This window comes from Salvia splendens, chromosome 22, assembly GCF_004379255.2.
Source record: "Salvia splendens isolate huo1 chromosome 22, SspV2, whole genome shotgun sequence".
NCBI lineage: Eukaryota > Viridiplantae > Streptophyta > Magnoliopsida > Lamiales > Lamiaceae > Salvia > Salvia splendens.
In genome coordinates, this window is record NC_056053.1 from 21880283 (window position 1) to 21901308 (window position 21026).

General features: G+C 38.0%; 1 protein-coding gene, 1 long non-coding RNA gene and 1 pseudogene across 4 annotated transcripts; 2 read left to right on the forward strand and 1 right to left on the reverse strand.

Annotated features, from left to right (window-relative positions):
• Nucleotides 1-1127: 1127 nt before the first annotated feature.
• On the reverse strand, nt 1128-9554 carry LOC121786537. 3 transcript variants are annotated; one of them, XM_042185178.1, is made up of 13 exons: nt 8330-9554; nt 7024-7195; nt 6744-6847; nt 6502-6603; nt 5837-5906; nt 5275-5330; nt 3717-3767; nt 3189-3293; nt 3019-3063; nt 2603-2711; nt 1988-2193; nt 1560-1643; nt 1128-1447 (listed from the first exon to the last, which is right to left on the reverse strand). In XM_042185178.1, the coding sequence occupies exons 1-13, from the start codon at nt 9548-9550 to the stop codon at nt 1289-1291; spliced, it is 2484 nt and encodes an 827-aa protein (XP_042041112.1). In that variant the 5' UTR covers nt 9551-9554; the 3' UTR covers nt 1128-1288. The 3 variants fall into 3 exon arrangements, with proteins under 3 accessions (XP_042041112.1, XP_042041110.1, XP_042041113.1); XM_042185176.1 differs by having other exon boundaries at nt 6735-6847; nt 8330-9553; XM_042185179.1 differs by having other exon boundaries at nt 1275-1447; nt 2014-2193; nt 6735-6847; nt 8330-9553.
• LOC121786538 lies at nt 3722-4354 on the forward strand. Its single transcript, XR_006047213.1, has 2 exons — nt 3722-4028; nt 4075-4354. It is a non-coding gene; the product is annotated as an uncharacterized LOC121786538 (long non-coding RNA).
• Nucleotides 9555-15814: 6260 nt separating the features above from the next.
• Nucleotides 15815-21026, forward strand: LOC121786920 (annotated as a pseudogene).

Below are 21026 nucleotides of genomic sequence, written 5' to 3' on the forward strand. Positions count from 1 at the left end.
TAATTTAATTTATAGTATTCATATAGTTCTTAATTTATTTTATACGTTACACATTAATTATATGAATATTAATATATTATGTTAAACTATAGAAATATAATAATGATAAGATAATCTAAAAAAGAGTAGTATTTTATTATATTAATCCTTTGTAATGTACCATGAAAAATTCATAAACAAAATACGACATATGATTATTGTATGACATAGCAATTATATTTGAAATTATGAAAAAATAAATTACTACAATATAAGTTATCGTGATCCCCAATCAAAAAACTTAAACAAAATAAAACAAGTAATAATTTTAATTAAAAGGTATAAAAAAACTCTCTTCCAAACAATAATAAAATATATATTATGTGTATAAACTCTCCTCCAAACAATAATATATATTTTTTGTTTGTAAAATATACAGTTCTAATTAGTTTTAATAGTATTACTTGCACATTAAATAATATTAGTAATAGTTCCAATAAAATAAAATAATACAAGTAACAGTACTGACATTAATTTAATTTGATTAGTGTACATTAATTCTATGAACACTATATGAATCAATTTTATCATTGCATGTATGAAACGATAATTGAATACTTATTTTATGTGTAAATATGTAGTGCATGCATTATATATGGAATATGCAGAAACTTTCTATATAATTAAGAGTGTGAGGTTATATTAAGGGTATTTCCATAATTTATTGATCTAGTTGGAATTGGAAGAATATATATTTCCATATGTCAAAAATTTATTAGTGTGACGTACCAAATATGATTGGCACATTGGTATTCCTTGACTAGGGAATTTTTTCTCCGATAGCATCAAATTAATACCTATATATTGGCGTGGAATAAATTTGACATTAATTATTAAAAAAAAGTTGGCCAAAAATTAGGTAACAGTATACGGTCAGGATTCCTCTAGTATATGCAATTTGTTTCGGATTAGGTACTATCAATATTAACATACCGTTGAAAATTGCTAACAAAATAAATCTGCCTAGTGTCCATGAAGAAGATCAAATGAAATGAATGAAATGCACCACTATTAAATAATCACTGTGAATACTAATTTTGATATTAATCTAGATTATTAATACCAAAATAAAATTCTAATAGCAATAATTTTCGTTGCTGATAATAATTCTTTGTAATGAGAATGATCATGAAGAAATGCAAAATTGGGAGACAGTTCTCGTCAACAATATGTCACTATAATACAACAAAATGCTACAACAGGGTGGTTGCTCAAGTATATAAAACCAAATCAAATGTTACCAGCAGTATTATTCTTCATCCCCACCGATTCGATGTTTCCTCTTGTCAAAAACAGCTTTGAACGACTCGCGCTCAGCGCGCAACTGGTCTTGGAAGACGTTCCGCCTGCCTGGTTCTCCAGTGTATCTTTGGCTGAGTTTCTCTTCCTCAGGTAGGGGATTCGACTTCTGCAACAGTTAAAATCAAATCCTCGATACAATATACATCTCGTGGCCATAATGATTGTAGTAATGCAGGTAGCCGAGAGAAGAGTGAGTTTAGTCGTCGTGTATGGCTTACCAAATTGTATCCGCGGCCAGGACCAATGACTAGAGATACATTTGTTGTCTTTCCAGCACTGATCGAGAATCCGACTTTGCCAATCTGCAAAGGACAATATCCATAACGACCACAATCCGAAAGGCAATTATAGAAATTTTCAACATTCAATTACTTGAATTTTTTAGCATTTGACAATGTCCAAGATCATATGTAAAGATTGGTAACTACTACTAGCACACTATCCCGATACGCCTTAAGGAGATGTAAATTCAATGCGCAAATTCATCTACTAGTGTAACAAGTAAGAGGGTATGCTGTCACTAGGAAGTAATCTAATGACCGGGAAATGCTCAAACGCAACATGCAAACAACTAAATGATGCTGTCTTGCAAATATATCAAAACTTTTACACACTCGAAGTGAGAGGAAAAAAGTTACTAGCATACCTGATCAGCCCAACGCACAGATTTACCTTTCTTGCTGTACGAGTTAATTAGGCTAGATAGGGCACTGGAGTTTCCCCTGGTTGTTTCAGTCTTGCCGACATCGTCGTCATCCAAATCATTTGACCACTTACTCTTTCCTAGATCTTTCATCACCTCTACTGGATGTTCTTCTCCAACATCACCTTTCGGCTCATCTGATGATGGGCCTATGTTCCCAATACGAGAAAATATTATAAAAAGAATATGCAAGAGCTAACTCTTGTTTAGGTCGTAAGTCATAACACCATTGAAAAGAAACTCCAAATGACAGCCAATGGTTTTGTCAAAGGAGAACCGTTTCTACCAGGTATTTAGCTCATATAAAACTTTGAAGCACAATAGGCATTTAATTTAACAGGATGAAAGAAATATTTAAAACTGGATTTATCTATGGATGCCCTGGTTCATTGTAGAGGTAATTTCACTTCAATTGCTTGCATAAACTAAAAGATGTAAGAGTTGAAACCATAATCTCATTGTTGTACATAAAGAAGAATCTAGTCACATCATATGTAATGAGAAAGGCATATATTTCAATTGAAAAGAGAGAAGGAAGATGCAGTGATCAAAACATACCATCAGTGGTAAGAACACCTTCAGAGGGTCTTGAATTTTTTTCAATTTTTGTAACTTCAGAATCTGAGGCATCACCAATATGATTGCCATCTTCTGTATCCATGTCAACCTGTCAGATTAACCATTAGATGAACAAATGAATCGCAATTGATCCTGCAGCACCATCGAGCCAGGCAAACAAACTTAAACTCACAGGCAAGGATTGACGTCATAATGTAACTATACATCTTATTCACATCTCAGAAGAGACTAACTGGCCATGGATACTGGTTCTCAATCTTAAGTTAATTAACTTAATTTCTCTTGTCTCTTTCTTACCCACCATGATTCGTGCATATTTTTATTTTCCAACTCTTCATAAGAAGATATGAGTAGGAATTTAAAGATATGAAGCGTACAGATGCGCATGAAATTACCTCTTCAATCCCGTTTTCCTGAAGATTATCTCCATGGAGCAATGGCTGTCATACAATCAGATATAGGGAGTCACAGTTTAGTATTCCGATCAGAAGATTAAGTCCTCAATCTTGGCAGGTTCTTATAAAGCCACACTTAGATGGTAAAAAGAAAACTAAACTATAAATACCTTGATGTCTAGCTTCATATACAGGGATGGAGCATCCTCCCATCTGTTAGCCATCTCGAGTATGTCATTCTGACTGAAACCATGGACATTTCTTGCAGCACAACCCTGTAACACAAAAGGAAAAAAGTGGCCTTAAAAAAAACACCATTTTCCTGTTCTCTGGCAACAATTTTGGTTAAAAATCAATTAGAAAGAGGATAAGATGCAATATATAACCAATTGCAAGTTTATGTTATCAACTCAATAAACACTTATCCATGCTACATGGCTATCTGACCCGTCACCGGTCACCCTAAAGTGGTCCAATTTTTAAGCTAAACCATCCATCAATTTATCTTATCATGTTGAGCCCTTCATTTAGATTGAGCCATTCATCTGCTCATCCGCAAGATGCTCCAACGATCTGTTTTCTTAGCCAGTGTATCTTGCAGTATTACCCATAACAAACTGACACAGACAATCTACAGACTCTACATCAATAGACAGATACTATCACTTTAACGAAATGAACTCCAGACAGAAACTTACTGCTGGGTCCTTGTATGTGGCTTCTAGTAAATATACTTCATACCCTGATCTCTGCAATAAAGCAAATGACAATGAATCAAGGAGGAAACAATGAACCGGACTACTTCACTACATCATGACCTTAAAGAGTGTAACTGAAAAACAAAAGATCAACAGATGAATGAAGGAAGAGTACAAGCGACACAAAGAAGCTAACATCTCAAAGAAATAATGAAAAGTTAAAATAAAAAAGCATACCACAAGGGTTCCTGGAAGATATATGGGAATTCTTAAAAAAGGTTTACATTACATGTCTCCTCTATCAGTGATGAGGTCAAGGGGGGTTTGAATACTCCCCTCGACCTCATCTCTAATAGAGGAGATGCTTCAAATGGAAAAGTGGAACCAAAACATAATGCAACAAACTTGCAAGTCTCACAAGCTCAAATGGAAAAGTGGAACCAAAACATAATGCAACTAACTTGCAAGTCTCACAAGCTTCAAAAGGAAAACTAGGGTTTTAACAGGAATTAGCCTAAGATCAGACAAATCTATATGAGTAATGATAATAGAAACTTGATATCAAAACTGTAAGCAACATATGAATTATGATACAAAATCAGCATTCCCATATTCATTCAAGCTACACTAAAGAAAGATTAAATAATTGTGGTTAAAGGCAAAAGGAGTCAGGATGGATCAGAAATGGGTTAACAACACGTGACACATCAAATAAACATGCAGAAGAAACAGCGAGTCATATGTGTGAAATTGGAGACAGTGATTAGTAATTGTTGAGATGTCTCACGAAAAAAAAGTTAAAATCAGTTATAAAAGGGCGGTATGTGATATTACTCGAGTAAGACAAATTACTAAATCAGTGTACCAGCAAAGTAAGCAATTCTACCAAATGTACACATAATTATCAACAACAATGGCACTTATAATCTATGAGGAAATATATCTATCATAGAAGAAGATAGGGAGAATATCAGACAATGGTACATAAAGCAACGAATGAAGTAACCATTTAACGAAGGGAAGTTAGATGGCTGATGACCTTTACGTCAACATCAATTACAATATATATGAGGAAATTCATTCACACAAATTAAGTCATTCAAACTATTGCCGTTTGATCCAGAAAACTTCATAACCGAATTTCTAGGCATGCATCATCACAACATGTCTTTTAACTTATGCAACCATGCAATAAGATACAGCAAAAAGATCTACTGAGCTTAAAGATGATAGGAACATATTACTATTGACAAGGAGTTACTTAAGTCCATATATGCTAGGCATACTAAAGGGATCTTGAAAGAGCTACTTTAGTCGCATATATGCTAGAAAACTACTCAGGAAGATTCTTTGTTCACTTGTATATAAATATAATCATTGTAATGAGGATTTAGTTATACTTGATAAGTTGCAAAAACAGGCACTGACAACTCACATCTTTTGTAATACCAGTCAAATCTACAATTATGACTAGCAATCACCAACCTCTAAAGTATTCCCTAAATAGAGAACAACAACAGACACCGAGAGGCCTCCTTAAAAGAGATTGAGGGTATACCTTTGCAGTTGCCCAAAACTGAGCAAAATCAGCTACCCGCAGATTGCGGTCATCCACTAAGACGAGGCACAAATACCAGCAAGAAATGGGTCAATTTCCGAATAAACTGCATCTGTAGTTAGATAAACTCAAGGCAGTGCAGATGCACTGCATCACCACTTAATTTATAATAAGATTACGCCTTTCAACCATTTTTTGTGTGCATATTAGATTCTATATTATCTGACCATAGTTTTGAATCATTTAAGAGTAACTCAAAATAAGATATCCAAGAGAAACATCAGCAGCTTATCATGCATGTGTCAGCTAATCTGACATATTACACCATGTCAGATCTAAAACTAGCAACAAAAAAAAGCATCATTAACAGAGAAGGAAAGGGCTATGACTGTTGAACAAAGTACGCAACAGTAGATCTGCCAACGAAAATTGAAGAAACCAATCATCTCAAAGAAGGAAAAACCTTTCAAACATAAATGAAATTCCAAATCAGGCTTAAGGGCAGAAAATTTGAAATAAGAATTTCAGATTAAAATAAAGTTCTGGCACAGAAAAATCATACCAATTACAAAGGGGAATGCCCCTTCATCAAGGGTCTTTCTAAATGCCTTCAACATGCTTGACCGGTAAGCCTGAAAGATAACAACAATATCAGGGAAAAATCTACATTCTACAGTATTATGCATGTAAACTTGCAGACCGGAGAGGGAAGTTTCAGGTCACCATCAATATCAAGAAAAGGCAACTTTTCCAGTGCTGTACTTTTAACTCTTAACTATGGTAGATGTCATTCTATACTCGAATATAACTGTAAAATTAGTATGCACTTGCTATGCACTCTATGTTGAAGGTTACTTCAACATACTGTCTCAACTAAACAAAGCCTGCTAATATGCTTTTCACAGTGTGGCATAGGATATGAACAATTTCACATCTTTAGCATCAACCCAAAAATGAAATACATAGACACCTCCAACTCTAAAAGAAGAAAACAGAAGTCAGATAATTGGCCAGAATCATAAAATGTTAACCTTTAAAACATCAAATGAAACCTCTATAAACTAAGTCGAATTCAAAAATATGGTTGGCTTTATGAACTTTCTACACTTCTAATACTATAGCGGAAATGAACTACCTTTTTATGAGCCAAAAGTACCACAAGAAAAAAGGACAACTCTCTTAACACATAAATATAAGTTCAACTTAGAAAAAGATATATTTTGTCACCTCTTCCATCTCAGGTTCATAACAGTATTCCATGACCTTCTTCGTAGCTAGTTTCTTCCCTCTAATTGAACCGGAGGATCTTGAGCTCTCATTCTCCTCAACCTACAAAGTATATAAGAGTATGGTTATAACTGATCAAGCAAATCTCTAGAAACTGAAGGAAGCACAGTAACACAATACATTTGAGCTTATAAGGATCTTTTTCCATAACAAACGCAAAAAATGAAAAACACCTTTTCAACCTCTGTCATGAAATATTCATCCATGGAATGTATCCGTGGAGCAGTGCCACCATTTTCGACCTCAAAATCACGCAAGAGTTTAGCCATGTAGCTCTTACCACTCCCTGAGAAGTGAGCGAGAAAACAGCAACAAAATACTCAAACAATAGCTCTTACCCATTCTAGAAATAATGTTGTTCTCAATAATAAAAAAACAGGAAGGGAAAAAAGGACAGTTACAGACTAATGGGCCATCAATACATTAACTAGAAAATGAATTATTTTATAGAGAAACACAAACCTGGAAGTCCCCGCAAAATAATGACAATATGATCTGGGCGACTTGCACGGTGTGGATGCTTCAAAATATGAGATGCATCAATGACTTTTGGCTTGTCAAATGACTGATTCCTTGAGGGGAAGTCTTCACTTTCTCCATTAAATGTCCTGGATGAAGCCATCCTTTGCATTTCCTGAAAGATAAATAATCCAAACCTATAATGGTACATTCTGAATATCACCCAAATGAAAAGAGATCCTGATGTTAAATGTAAAAGACTAAAGGCCCATTTTGGTCCTTAACATATTGCGATTTTTTTATTTTGGTCCAAAACATTATCTTTTGAATTATTCGGTCTCTCACAAATAAAAAGGGTCACATTTGGTTCATTTTGGACAGTTCCATCAAAAATTTGACGGAAATTCCCCCCTCCAGCATCTCCGCCGCCAAGCTCCGCCGTACCATCACCTTCGGTCCTCCTCCTCCCTCTTTCTATCTCTGGTGGCCAATAATTTATTTCATTCATTAAGCAAAAATGGAGTACATCGGACTCAAGGTGGCGAGGAAGGATTTCGGAGGCCGCGCTGCTTGCTTCGGCACCGTGGTGGCCTTTTCCTCCACCACCGGTCTGTTCAAAGTCGTTTTCTATGGCGGCGACGAATCTAAGGAGATGCAGCTGGAGGAGCTCTATCCGCTCTTCCTCACGCCGCCGCAGCTCGGTTTTGGCTCGATGCCGAGGGAGGAGGGAAGCAGCGGCGGCGTTGGAGCAGATCCAGAAAATCCTCGCCGGAATTAGGGTTTGGGTTTAGGGTTTCCGTCAAATTTTTTACGGAACCGTCTAAAATTGACCAAATGTGACCTGTTTTTATTTGTGAGAGACCGAATAATTCAAAAGATAATGTTTTGGACCAAAATAAAAAAGCGCAATATGTTAAGGACCAAAATGGGCCTTTAATCAATGTAAAAACATGGGAAATATCTCTACTTTAAGCAAAAACCATCACATATTCTTAAAGCATACTACAGACTCAAGCTAAAGTGCTATATAGCATACCCATCAAATCATACAGCACTAGCTACAAGCACCATTAAAAAGGCATTCCAACTCAGTTACAGCCAGGAAAAAGAAAAAAAAAACTTCTTCACTTTTCCTTTTCATATCATCAAACTGTCTACCAATTGACTACACTGGTATTCAAGCACAAGGATAGAAACACTTGTCTCCATCTTACTGATTTGAACCCTATATGATAATCACATTTATACATTTTTTTTCAGTTAGGCAACATAAATAGATATGCAGAGAAAGACTTTATAAGTAGCACACCTCTGGATGATAACCACTTGAATTTGGATACCCTTTGCTAGAGTAGTGAGAAGACACCGATGTCACAGATTCAGAAACCATAGAGTATGGTGAATGGAAAGAAGATGCAGAATTTATGCCACTCCGGAACAAGGAGCCAGGCCCACCAGCAGAGGAAGTAACTGGCTCCGAGAACGGATATCTTGGTGGTTCCACAGGAATTGGTGGCGGTGGGGATGTCGGAAGTGGAGGCTGAGCCATAAACCCGGGGGCGTCCTGCATAAGCCGCTTGTTCTCACCCTGATTAGATAAACCATGATTGGGTAATTGGGGCTCCATTCTATGCTGCTGCTTTGCATGAGGCTGCAGGTATTGGTTATTGTAATCCCTGCTTTCTGTAGAACAAATTCTTCTTTGGTCTTGGTAACTCGGATCATCATATGCCAGAGTTTCATGGTTTCCTCTTGGAGGTCTGAAATTCCTATACCCATCGGCTCCAGGACTACTTCCATAATGATTGTGTATCACACTACTCTTATTTTGATTATGAAGAGGTCTGTTTTGATTAACGCTATAATTATTTTCCTTGTGATAACCACTCTCAATCCCCTGAAAATTGCTCGGCTCATAAGGACGACCCGAGACGCTGCATCCTCCGTCATATTTTCTATCCAAACCGCGACTTACAGCTCCGTGATCACGAATCAGTTTCAGCCTCCTCTCGTCTTCCACCAACGAACCCGCATAACTGTCACTGCCGTTGTCGAATCGCATTCTCTTGACGCCAATTTGACTAGGAATTTCACGATCCGATCCGGAATTTGGATTTCGGTAGTAATCACTGCTGTAATTAGGGTCACTATTCCACGGCCCTGGCGGAATTTGAGCCTGAGGTGGTGGATAAGGAGTGACGGTGGGGCCGCCTTGGTGGTCAACGAACGGATCATATGAAGCTTGATGCTGAGGCGGCGGCGGCGGGAGTGGACTGCGGAAAAATTGATTCGGAGGCGGTGGTGGAGGCCGGAAATATTGGGGAGGAGGAGGAGGAGTGCAGAAAGGGAAGTGAGAATGCGAGCAAATTGGGCATAAATTAGCTGGTTGAGGCCTAGAACGCCATGGATACTCCATGGTTGAGCTTGTTAGGTTTACAATTTGGGGGAATTTTACGCAGGGACGAAGCTGAGGACTGGGAGAAAAAATTCCCTCGTCAAGGAATACTAGATAGCATATTTGGTATGTCATACTGATAAATTTTTGACACATAGAAATATATATTCTTCCAATTCCAACTACATCAATAAATTATGGAAATACTCTTAATATAACCTCACACTCTTAATTATATAGAAAGTTTCTGCATATTCCATATATAATACCTGCACTACATATTTACACATAAAATAAGTATTCAATTATCGTTTCATACATGCAATGATAAAATTGATTCATATAGTGTTCATAGAATTAAAGTACACTAATCAAAATTAAATTAATGTCAGTACTGTTACTTGTATTATTTTATTTTATTGGAACTATTACTAATATTTAATGTGCAAGTAATACTATTAAAACTAATTAGAACTGTATATTTTACAAACATAAAATATATATTATTGTTTGAAAGAGAGTTTATACACATAATATATATTTTATTATTGTTTGGAAGAGATGTTTTTTATACCTTTTAATTAAAATTATTACTTGTTTTTTTTATTTAAGTTTTTTGATTGGGGATCACGATAACTTTTATTATAGTAATTTATTTTTTCATAATTTCAAATTTAATTGCTATGTCATACAATAATCATATGTCGTATTTTGTTTATGAATTTTTCATGGTACATTACAAAGGATTAATATAATAAAATACTACTCTTTTTTAGATGATCTTATTGTTATTATTATTATTATTATTATTATTATTATTATTATTATATTTCTACAGTTTAACATAATATATTAATATTCATATAATTAATGTGTAACGAATAAAATAAATTAAGAACTATATGAATACTATAAATTAAATTAACAAAAGGAAAGATTTAAAATATTATCTTGATTTATTTTATTATTGCACCTTAATTGTATTATATGAATGCATGTATGAAACGATAATGGAATACTTATTTTATGTGTAAATATGTAGTGCGTATTATATATGGAACATGCAGAAACTTTCTATATAATTAATACTTTCTATATAATTAATAGTGTGAGGTTATATTAAGAGTGTTTTCATAATTTATTTATCTAGTTGGAATTGAGAGAATAAATATTTCCATATGTCAAAATCTTATTAGTGTGACATACTAAATAGGATTAGAGAATTTTTTCTCATGCTATCGTCTTATATGGGTTAATAATCATTTTCATATTTGACTGCATTAAAAAAAAGTAAATTAGCAGCCCAGCTTGGAGTTTCTGGCGAATAGATATAGGCTAAGTATGTAGTTTGGCCTAATTATTGTTTTAAGTAAAATATGGAGTAGGAATTATTAAATTTATAATTATCAGTTTATGTCGTCTAAGAGTATGGGAGTTTTAATATTAATTTTTTAAACATAGAAAATATATTTATTTTTCACATGTTTTTTAAAAAATAATATTTATTAAATAGTTAAAGTGGATTATCAAAACTGTGTGCTAATTAAAGTGCACGTGAAAAATATATCGAGAAAAGATAAGGGCATCCGCAGTGGTGCGGATGTCCAGGCGGACATCCCAAAAACACCTCATGCCACGTCATACGGACTTCCCACTACGGATGCCACGTCATACGGACTTCCTACTGCACAGTGGCGGACATCCCCAAAGACATCCCGACGGACTTCCCACATTTAAAAAATCACAAATTCACCAATTTAACAATTTACGGAATTAAGCAATTTACGGAAGAAAAATTCGAAACGAATACGAAATAAAATTTTCATTAATTAAAAAAAAGAAAAGTACATTTCACCAAAATAAAAAAATACATTTCAACAATTAAAAACTCCATCAACGACGACCCCTCCGCTATCATACTTCTTCAATTATATCATTTTGGAGTCGAACATGTGCTTGTTTTTTGCGCATGTCGGCGAATGCACGGACTTGCTCGACATCGTCATGGGGTATCCACATGCGTACATTGCCAGTGGCCAAGCCGTGGCTTGGACCCGCAGTCGTAGCATCATCGTTGGCCCAATTGGTCAGCGTTGGGCCTTCATCTTCGACAATCATGTTGTGCATGATAATACATGCGTACATGATGTCGGCGATGCTGTCAACATACCACAGCCGTGATGGACCCTTTACTGCCGCCCATCGAGACTGGAGCTCACCAAATGTCCACTCCACATCCTTACGCGCTGCCTCCTGACGTTGCGCAAAGTATATCTTCTTTTCATCCGTTGGGCATCTGATCGTCTTCACAAAGACGGGCCACATCGAGTATATCTCATCCGCCAAATAATAGCCCATACTGTGCTAGTTGCCGTTGGCGACGAAACTGACGGTCGGACCGATGCCCATGCACTGGTCGTTGAAGAGGGGTGACGACTGGAGGACGTTGATGTCGTTGTTAGACCCGACTACTCCAAAATAGGCATGCCAAATCCACAGCCGGTAGTCAGCTACTGCTTTAAGGATCATCGTGGGATTCTTGGCCTTGAAACCAGTAGTGTACATCCATTTCCAGGCAGCGGGGCAGTTCTTCCATTCCCAGTGCATACAATCTATGCTGCCTAACATCCCAGAAACCCGTGCTTATTCCCGTGCATATCCAGCAGAGCCTGACAATCTTCGGGGATAGGCTTCCGAAGATACCTATCCCCGAATATCTCCTTAACTCCCTGACAAAAATACTTCAGACAGTCGCGGGTAGTCGTCTCGCCGATGTGGAGGTACTCGTCGAACATGTCGGCCGCACCTCCGTATGCCAACTGCCTAATTGCGGCAGTGCACTTCTGAATCGGCGTGTGGCCGGGTTTACCAACCGCATCCTCCCGCACCCTAAAATACCCGTATCGACGTTCCAAAGCGCTCACGATACGAAGAAAGAGCGGACGATGCATCCTAAACCGTCGTCGGAATAGGTTCTCCCCAAACCGTGGCTCCGGCGCAAAGTAATCCTCGTACAACCGACTGTGGGTAGCGAGGTGATCTCGGGGCACTATAGTGCGACGATGGATGGGTCGAGGCACCGCCGGCGCCGAGGCCGCTTGTTCCTCCCTCTCCGCGGCCTCTCGCACACGTGCGTGTATCATCCGCATCATGTGTTCATAATGCCCACCACCACCACTACCACTACCACTACCACCACCACTACCACTACCACTATCACTACCAGACATTACGGAAATATAAAAGAAATTTAGAGAGAGAGAAACTTGTTAAAAAAAGTGGTGCGAATGAAATGAAATGCATCGAGACGTATTTATAGAATTTTTTTCAAAAAAAAAATTAATGCAAAAGTCGGGAATTCCGCTCCGACGTCCGTGGGAGTCAACGCAATGGCGGACGTCAGTGGAAAGGCGCGGACATGCGGTGTCCATATCGGACGTCTGTATCCGCTGAACATTTGCACAATGGCGGACGTCCCGTGCGGACGTCGCGCACGCCGGTCTGACATCCGCGCGGAAGTCCGCCATTGCGAATGCTCTAATTAGAGCAACGTGAGAGCTTCATTTTGAAATTTTTGTTTAAGATCTTCCCTTTTCTAATTACCATAAAGCAATTATATTAAGATCTTCCCTTTTCTAATTACCATAAAGCAATTATATCCGCTTGCATACATTATTTATATAGATCTATAATTACTATACAATTTTGTATAGTAATAAAACGAGTAAAAAGTGTACTCCTATATTATTGAAAATAAATAGGGATCAACCAAAAAGTCTTCATGTCCTACTTTAGAGCATCCACAATGGTGCCTAGCGCACCGCCTAGCCGAGCGCCGGCGCTAGGCGGTCGTTAGGCGAACCATTGCAGGAGCCGAAAATCGCCGAGCGGTTTTTCGGAAATGAATTTCGCCTAGCGCTAAGCGGTCAAAAACCCCTGGGCTATGCGCTGCCCGGATCGCCCAGCGCATAGCCCAGCGATTTTTTTTTTTAAATTTTCGAAACACTATATATACGCGATTTGCACTTCATTTTCATTCGCATCACTTGTATTAACGGGTACTCTCTATATCTTAATTTTTGTACAAGATCAACACCGAGAAATGAGTAACGCAGGTGGTAGTAGTGGAGGTAGTGGGAGGACGCTGAGGAGTACGAACGTCGAATGGCCGAAGCGCTTGAGGCATATACCAACCGCGGGATAGACCAATGGATGCAAAGCGTCTTGCAGCCGCGGTACCTCGACCTCGGCCAGTTGTCCATCGCCGACAAGCGATTGATCGTGATCACGTAGTTGCACATCAACGCCTATACGAAGACTACTTAGCAGAGGAGCCGCGGTTCAACGCCAACCTTTTCAGGTGACGTTTTAGGATGCAAAGAGCCCTGTTTATGCGTATTGTTAACGCCTTGGAGCAGCGATATATGTATTTCCGCTTCAGGCACGATTCGGCTGGCATACCCGGCCACACACCAATTCAAAAGTGCACTGCGACAATCCGACAGTTGGCCTACGGAGGCGCGGCAGACATGTGGGACGAGTACCTCCACATCGGTGAGACGACTTCCCTGGAATGTATGAAGTATTTCTGTGAGGGCGTGATTGAAATACTTAGTGATCAGTACCTTCGAAGCCCTACCCCCCAAGACTTTCAGGATCTGATGCTGATGCACGGGGAGAAGCATGGGTTCCCGGGAATGTTAGGCAGCATAGATTGTATGCATTGGGACTGGAAGAACTGTCCCACGAATCTTGAGTACTAAACCACGAATCTTCTAACTAGTTCCCGGACTGTACGCTGATATCAGTGTGGGATGATCTCACCAGAATACTAGGACTTAAATAAAGAAGATAGAATTCCCTCATGGGGGAGAGCTGGAAAAATCGTCCCTCTTGAAGAAAGAGAGGGGGACGAAAATTATGATAATAATTCTCCTTTATTCTCCTATTTATATTAAGTCACATATTGGGCTCAGTCAGGGATCTATGGAAGAATTTGGATATGACCTCCCCGACTAGCTTTTTACTAATTAAATTGAACCCACAATTTAATATAAGCTTATATTGGAATATTACGAGCAGCCAATACAAAAGTAATATTGCACTGCCCATCCAAATCCAAAATTACAAGTATTTCGGGTTTCCATTTGTTTGTCGTTCATTTCCCGCGCTTAAGATAGAAACGTCCATTAATTAATTAATGTCTGTTATGAACTTAATTAATTAACATATTATTAACTCCAAGAGTGGACTTAGCAAGAAACACTTATTTATTATTCATAGAGTAATCAAACTCCAACTAGCCAGGTTCCGAATAATAAAACATTGTTTCGAGCTCCTCTTGTGGACGTTATCAAACGAGGCTCACCTCGCGCACGATTCAATATAATAGCAATCCTAGCACCGCTAGATATCAATCACCACTACCCAATATACCAGGATTCTTGGGTTGCGAAAACCCGCACCATTTGTTAAGTCAAAGTAGTGCATAACCAATACCGTACGCTCAATGCTAACGTACATTGATTAAGAAATTAATTATCAAGACCTCGTCTTTCAGTAGATAGCATAAAGACTTGTCTCGCTGTTAGATCCAATTCAGTGCTATACCACACCAATGTCATCTTATTTCAGTAAGGCTTAGAAATATGGGGACTGACATTGCAACCTTTCACGATAGGTAGTCTAGACCTATCTAGGTTGCGAAATTCTTATTTTTCTTTGTTCACAACTGACCATGTTATCTTAGAGTGGACGACGCCCACAACCGGTCTACTAAAACAAAGGCTTAAACTTTGTTACGTTGCTTATACATTTAAATATGCAATAAACATTCATTAAATGTAAAATATAACAACATTATGACAAAAATAATCGGTTGCATCCATTGAAAAATAAAATATAGAGTTTTACAGTATTCAATCACTCGAAAAGTGATTTTTAGTATACAAACTCTAATAATCTCATACAGTCATACTTGAGTTATATGAAAACAAAAATATAAGTACCCATTTATTTATGAAAAATATTTTTTTTTCTTTCTATTTCCTTCCTCTACTTCACTACTTAGATAAAATTCGTATAATTCATAGAATAGACTATTTTTTTTGTGACTAAAAAAATTACTTCATCCATTTCACAATAATTTTTTTTTGCATTTTGATCCATCAATTATAAATTCATATTCTTCGTCTCATAATAAAAGTAATTTTTTTGCTATTTTAATCCTAGACTCCTATGTCTATTTCTATTTAGAGCGTCCACAATGGTTAGGCGCGGCGGTAGCCGCGCGGCGCGGCGGTGGGGCGGCGGATTATAGTGGAGAAGGTCGATAGCCGCGGGCTGGACGCGGCGAGGGGTGGGAGACGCGGCGGACGCGCGATCGCCGTGTGCGGGGCGATGTCGTGCCGAGGGGTGTATAGCCGCGCCTATAGGCGCGGCGGCTATAGTGGATTGAACCGCCGCGGCGATTTCGCCGGCAACGAGAAATTTGACGTTTTTCCACCATCCCCTCTATAAATACCACACCCCCCTCTACTTATTTTTCACCATTTTCACAAAATCCATCCACTCACTATCCACACAACTACTCTCTAAAAAAATGAATCGAGGAAACGACGACTCACCCGACTCTGAGGAATCGGGATATGACACCAATCCATCACAGCCGTCGGGTTTTGCCGGATATGGCGGGACTCCGTCCCAGTATTGGAATTGGAATCAATCTCCCCCACCGTGTGCATCGAGTCCACCCCTTCCTCCATCTCAGCCGTGGAGGTCTTCTCCAACGCCGCCTCCTTTACAACGAATATTCGGCCCTAATAATTACCTAGTTTTCTATTTATTTATAATGCGATTATTTTATTTATAAAATTTTGGGGCTATTGGAGGTGTCCACTATAGTGGCGGAAATAGAATTTTGGGGCTATGGACAATAAAACTGGGGCTATAGACAAAAACTTGGACGGGGCTATTGGGCGTGTCCACCTTAGAGTGGACACCCTTAGGGAGAGTTGGAGTGAAAATTATTTTGAAGGTGAAAGAATTAAGGAATGATGATTATGTTAGGTGTATGCGAAGGTGCCGATCCTGCAGCAGATAAATGCCCTTCAATGGCTGCATTGTCAGACCAACACTCTTCTTCCTCGCTGTTACTTTTCCGGCAGAGATTCCGCTGACGTTGATCATTCTCACCACAAGCTGCTCAGTGTTGCTGGCCTCGGCTCTGCGGTCTCCTTCCGCCGTCTCCGCCCCTTCTCCTTAGACGATTGGCATTCCATCAAAAGGCATTCAGATCTTCAGAAATTAATGAAATTGTTTTATTTTTAATAGAGTGCTTGCTGTAGCACTCAATAGTTTTGGTAATTGCTAGCAATTGCGATGATATTGATTTGATCAAATCCTAATCTTACTCGTATAGTAGAGCTTATCAATGGAATAAGTAACCGTAGGCTGCATTTGGGGATTTGGATCTTTATGTGATGAAGAAACCAGCTCCAAACAAAAATGATTAATTAAGATCTTCTCTTAATCGAGGAAATGATAAAGTGCATTTTTATCTTAATGGAAAACATTTTTTTGCATTGCATTACGATGCTATTACACCTTCCATAACCTGATCGTGGTTTTATCTCAATCTAGGTTCTTGTCCAAAAAGTGTCCGTTGATTCGTGCTTATGGTGCAATCCGATTTGATGCAAGGTCTAATATTGCTCCCGAGTGGGAGGGTTTTGGTTCTTTCTACTTCATGGTCCCTCAGGTAATTAACTTTCTTTACCTTTTCTTGGATTTCAAGGAAATAGCCGCTTGTTTTTGAACAAATGACATAGCGTTGGATACTAATTGCAGGTTGAGTTTAATGAGTTTGAAGGGAGTTCAATGCTCGCAGCAACTATTGCATGGGACAATCGCCTGTCAAGGACCTACAGAGAAGCTATTTCTGCACTTGAAGATACCATGTGGCAGGACTGACTTAAATTTCATCCTTTTGTCGATTGGAATGGACCTTGGTCACTTATTGGTAAATTTGCATTATAGGTTTCATCACTTGTCCAACGATTAAATGGAACCTCTAGCCGTGCTGTTGTGCTCCACCATACTCATGTTCCCAATAAAGCTTCATGGGATTCAGCTGTTAAGCAAGCTCTGGACATGATAACTAGGAAAAACTCATCGCTTGTTAAGGTTGCACATTAGTGACATGCTAGCTGTTTTTCGTGAAGTGCTTAATATTCCATATTGATTGCTGAATCACCTAGACATCAAGTGAAATGACACATCAGATCTCAGTATAATATTTGTTCTTTTTAAGAGTTCTTGTTCCTTTTGTTCGGCGAATTCTTCAACAGCCATTTGCATGTTTGATTCAACTCTGAATGCATGCATTTGGTCTCTGAAATACAGGTTGTCCTTGCACGTAGCAGCAGAGTACTGACCACAGTAGAGATTGACCCTTTGGAGTGGATGACAACCTTACAGGTTTCTTTTTTTATTATTAGGGAGATCACGTGTTTTTTTTCTAGCAATTGATTAAGGGAGATGTATAAGGCCTGTTGTTCTTCAGTTTGATGCTTGATTCTGTTATAGGTAGAAGGGGCTAATAATGCTTATCAGTTCTATCTTCAGCCTCCTGAATCACCAGCATTCATTGGAAACACTGTGAGTTGTTCTTGCATTATTTATTAAGAAATCAATTCCTTTTTTGGCTGACCTATCTGACGAAATTAGTGGTTCACTTAGCTGTTCCTGCAAAATGTAAACTGAAATCCTAGCTTACCATGGCTTCTGTTGTTAATAGCCAGAGTGACTTTTCTATCGAAACCGGCTTAGTATCTTCAGCGAGGCTTTGGCTGGAACACGAGCTAGAAGTGGAACTGAGTCTCTAGATTTACAGATAGGACAAGATTTACTTTCCATGTCATTCTTCATTCTAGACTCAGATTAATCAAAACTTATCATGTTATGTTGTAGCTTTGAGTTTCTTTACCTTGTACTTGCACCAGAATTCAGATTTTATCCTTTTCTGAATTTATTTGCAGTGCCAAAGGCCACCATGAGTTCTGTGTAGTAAGAAAAGTTTGATCAAGGAATGTATGCTGGACCTGTTGGGTGGTTTGGTGGTGCAGAGAGTGAGTTTGCTGTGGGAATAAGGTCAGCATTGGTCGGAAAGGTTAGGCAACTAACATCTCTTTCTGACTATGAGGTGCTTTCAATAATCTAAAATGACCATCAAAAGGATTAGACCATAGTCAAGAATCAAGATTAATTGTTTTCAGGGTTTCACCAAAGTGGTGCACAACTATCTTGTTACTTAAAAGTATTCTAGATACTAAACGATGAGTTTGTTAACTTTAATGAGGGATCTAGCGCAATACTCTATGCTGGAACCGGGATAGTAGAAGGAAGCAATTCTTCCCTATAATGGCAAGAACTGGATCTGAAGATATCAGTGGTATGACCTTCAACTGCATGTGAAGTATCCTTAACCACATTAGCAATTATTTCAAGGCGCGTTTACATTCTCGTTGTTTCCTGTGCTGTAGTTCACCAAATTGATGGGACGCGATACACCTCTCGTGTCAATGAGGGAGAAAATTGAACTCTAACTTCAAAAGGTCAGTGGTTCTGAACAACTCATCCACGCTCACTATAGACTAGTTATACATCAAGTTGCTATCATTCTGTCTCCTTAAGTTATATATCTTTCCCGGTCATCAGTTTCATCTGTCCGACTTCGTTCTGAATGAATGCTTTTCGTTCTCCACGACATTTTTGGTGACAGAAAGCAAAAGAAAAAAAGATATGAGGGAGGACCATATTGGTCCCTTCAATGGTAAATAGGTTGTCAAATATGTCTTCCATTTTTTCTGTATATAGCTGGTTAGGGATCAGCCATTATTTTATCACACTGTATACACACACACACACATATATATATAGAGAGAGCGAGAGACTGACATATTTCCTGAGATTGAATGTATTGTGCATATATTATTCAAATCCTCGAAATGATGTAGCAGCAACAGAATACATTGTAAATCAAACATTTTCCTGTTTCTGTGTTTTATTTGAAACTGATTGGGAAATATCATGTTTCTTGTAATATTTTCTCTTGCTGACATACCTTTTTTTTTTCATTCTCGATTTTGGTCTGATAATATCAGGGGACTTCTGTAAATCTTGGGGTTAGGATCTTGAGATTGTTTGATAAATGCCATAACTTCATCTTCACTTCTCTTTTATCTATGCTATCTTCGTGCCCAGTTGAGTTCATTGATGCATTCTCAGCTGCATACAGGGGAAAATAATCACTAATAAGCATACATACCATTTACATTTTCTTTCTTTCTTTTTGTATATAAGATCATGTAATAAGAGCAGTTCCCCAATATAAATATAGATATATACCTCTGTTTTTACAAAAATACACCTTAAACATTTGTTATTTTTCCTATTGTGTTACTTTAGTTAGTTTTTTACCTTCACTCAATTTACATTTTAAACAAAATTATAATATAAATATAAAATGGTGGTTTCGTCAGCTCTTATTCATTTTTAATAATTCTCAATGTATTAAATTAGAAAGCCAAGCAAAGAATAAGGCTCTGTTTTTCTCTTGGCCAAAACCAAACAAGATACCTATTGTATTTGTAAAGTAAAGCTAATTATTTACTCTCTTTTATTAGCTTCTGCTATTCATCAAACATCATTTTCAATTTCATTGCAAAATTTTGCCAAAAATATGATAAATGGAGCCAAGAAATATGAAATTTGAGTATGTTTTGCCTTCTTCCTCTTGGAGATCTGAGACTGCTGATTCCCATTGTTTGCTCATTGACCTTCCAGGTATTACCAAAAAGGAAAGAATTTCTATTTTTAAGAAACAGAGGGAGTATTAATTGCTATCGAAATAAGAATCTATGCTTGAAATAAGCAAAGCTTCCAAATAAGAAGCAAAGTTTTTGATGGCTTTCTGATGTGCAAGGATTCAAGGAGGGGAAGTGAGGATTCGAGCCGACGACCACGGTCATGTCATCGTAAGCGGAGAAAGGCAGGCCAACGAAAGCACCATCCTACACTTCGAGCAGGCATATAAGGTACCCTAAGATTGCAACATACAAGAAACCAATGCCATCTTAGAGGACAACACATACTACGTCAAAATTGCGAAGAAACTCAACTCTGAAGTTGAGAACTCAATCTCAACCTCAGTTCACGAAGACCGTCATGCTCAAGAAAGCAGCACGTCTAATGGCGTTGACAACACCAACAACGATGATTCCAACCAGAAATAGCCAAGGGAGAGAGGCCGGACACCAGTTTCCGGCAGAAACTATCAAAGATGGTGAAGACAAAGAGATGCTTTGTTTTGACATCTTTACTAGCATTTTCACTAGGAGTTCTTGTATCTCACCGGTACCAGTCCACACAGGTTAAAATCGAAACATCTCAACAAAGACTGTTTTACAGATATGATATAGCCATTATTTAGTTATGTTCTTGAAAAAAAAGGGGGGGTTGTGTGTAGATGAATGAGTGTAAATTATCTGATAAGGATGATGTGTAATTTTTAGAGCTTTTATAGTTAATAAATAAATAACAATCAAGTTTA

Bases quoted from the DNA above. Each gene is read 5' to 3' on its own strand.
- LOC121786537 (XM_042185176.1), bottom strand. From the start codon at position 9,550: ATGACATACCAAATATGCTATCTAGTATTCCTTGACGAGGGAATTTTT. The intron at 3,064-3,188 runs GTATTTATAGTT...ATTGTATGACAG, and splicing joins ATATGAAGCTAGACATCAAG to CCATTGCTCCATGGAGATAA. The intron at 2,712-3,018 runs GTAATTTCATGC...TTAATCTGACAG, and splicing joins AGGAAAACGGGATTGAAGAG to GTTGACATGGATACAGAAGA.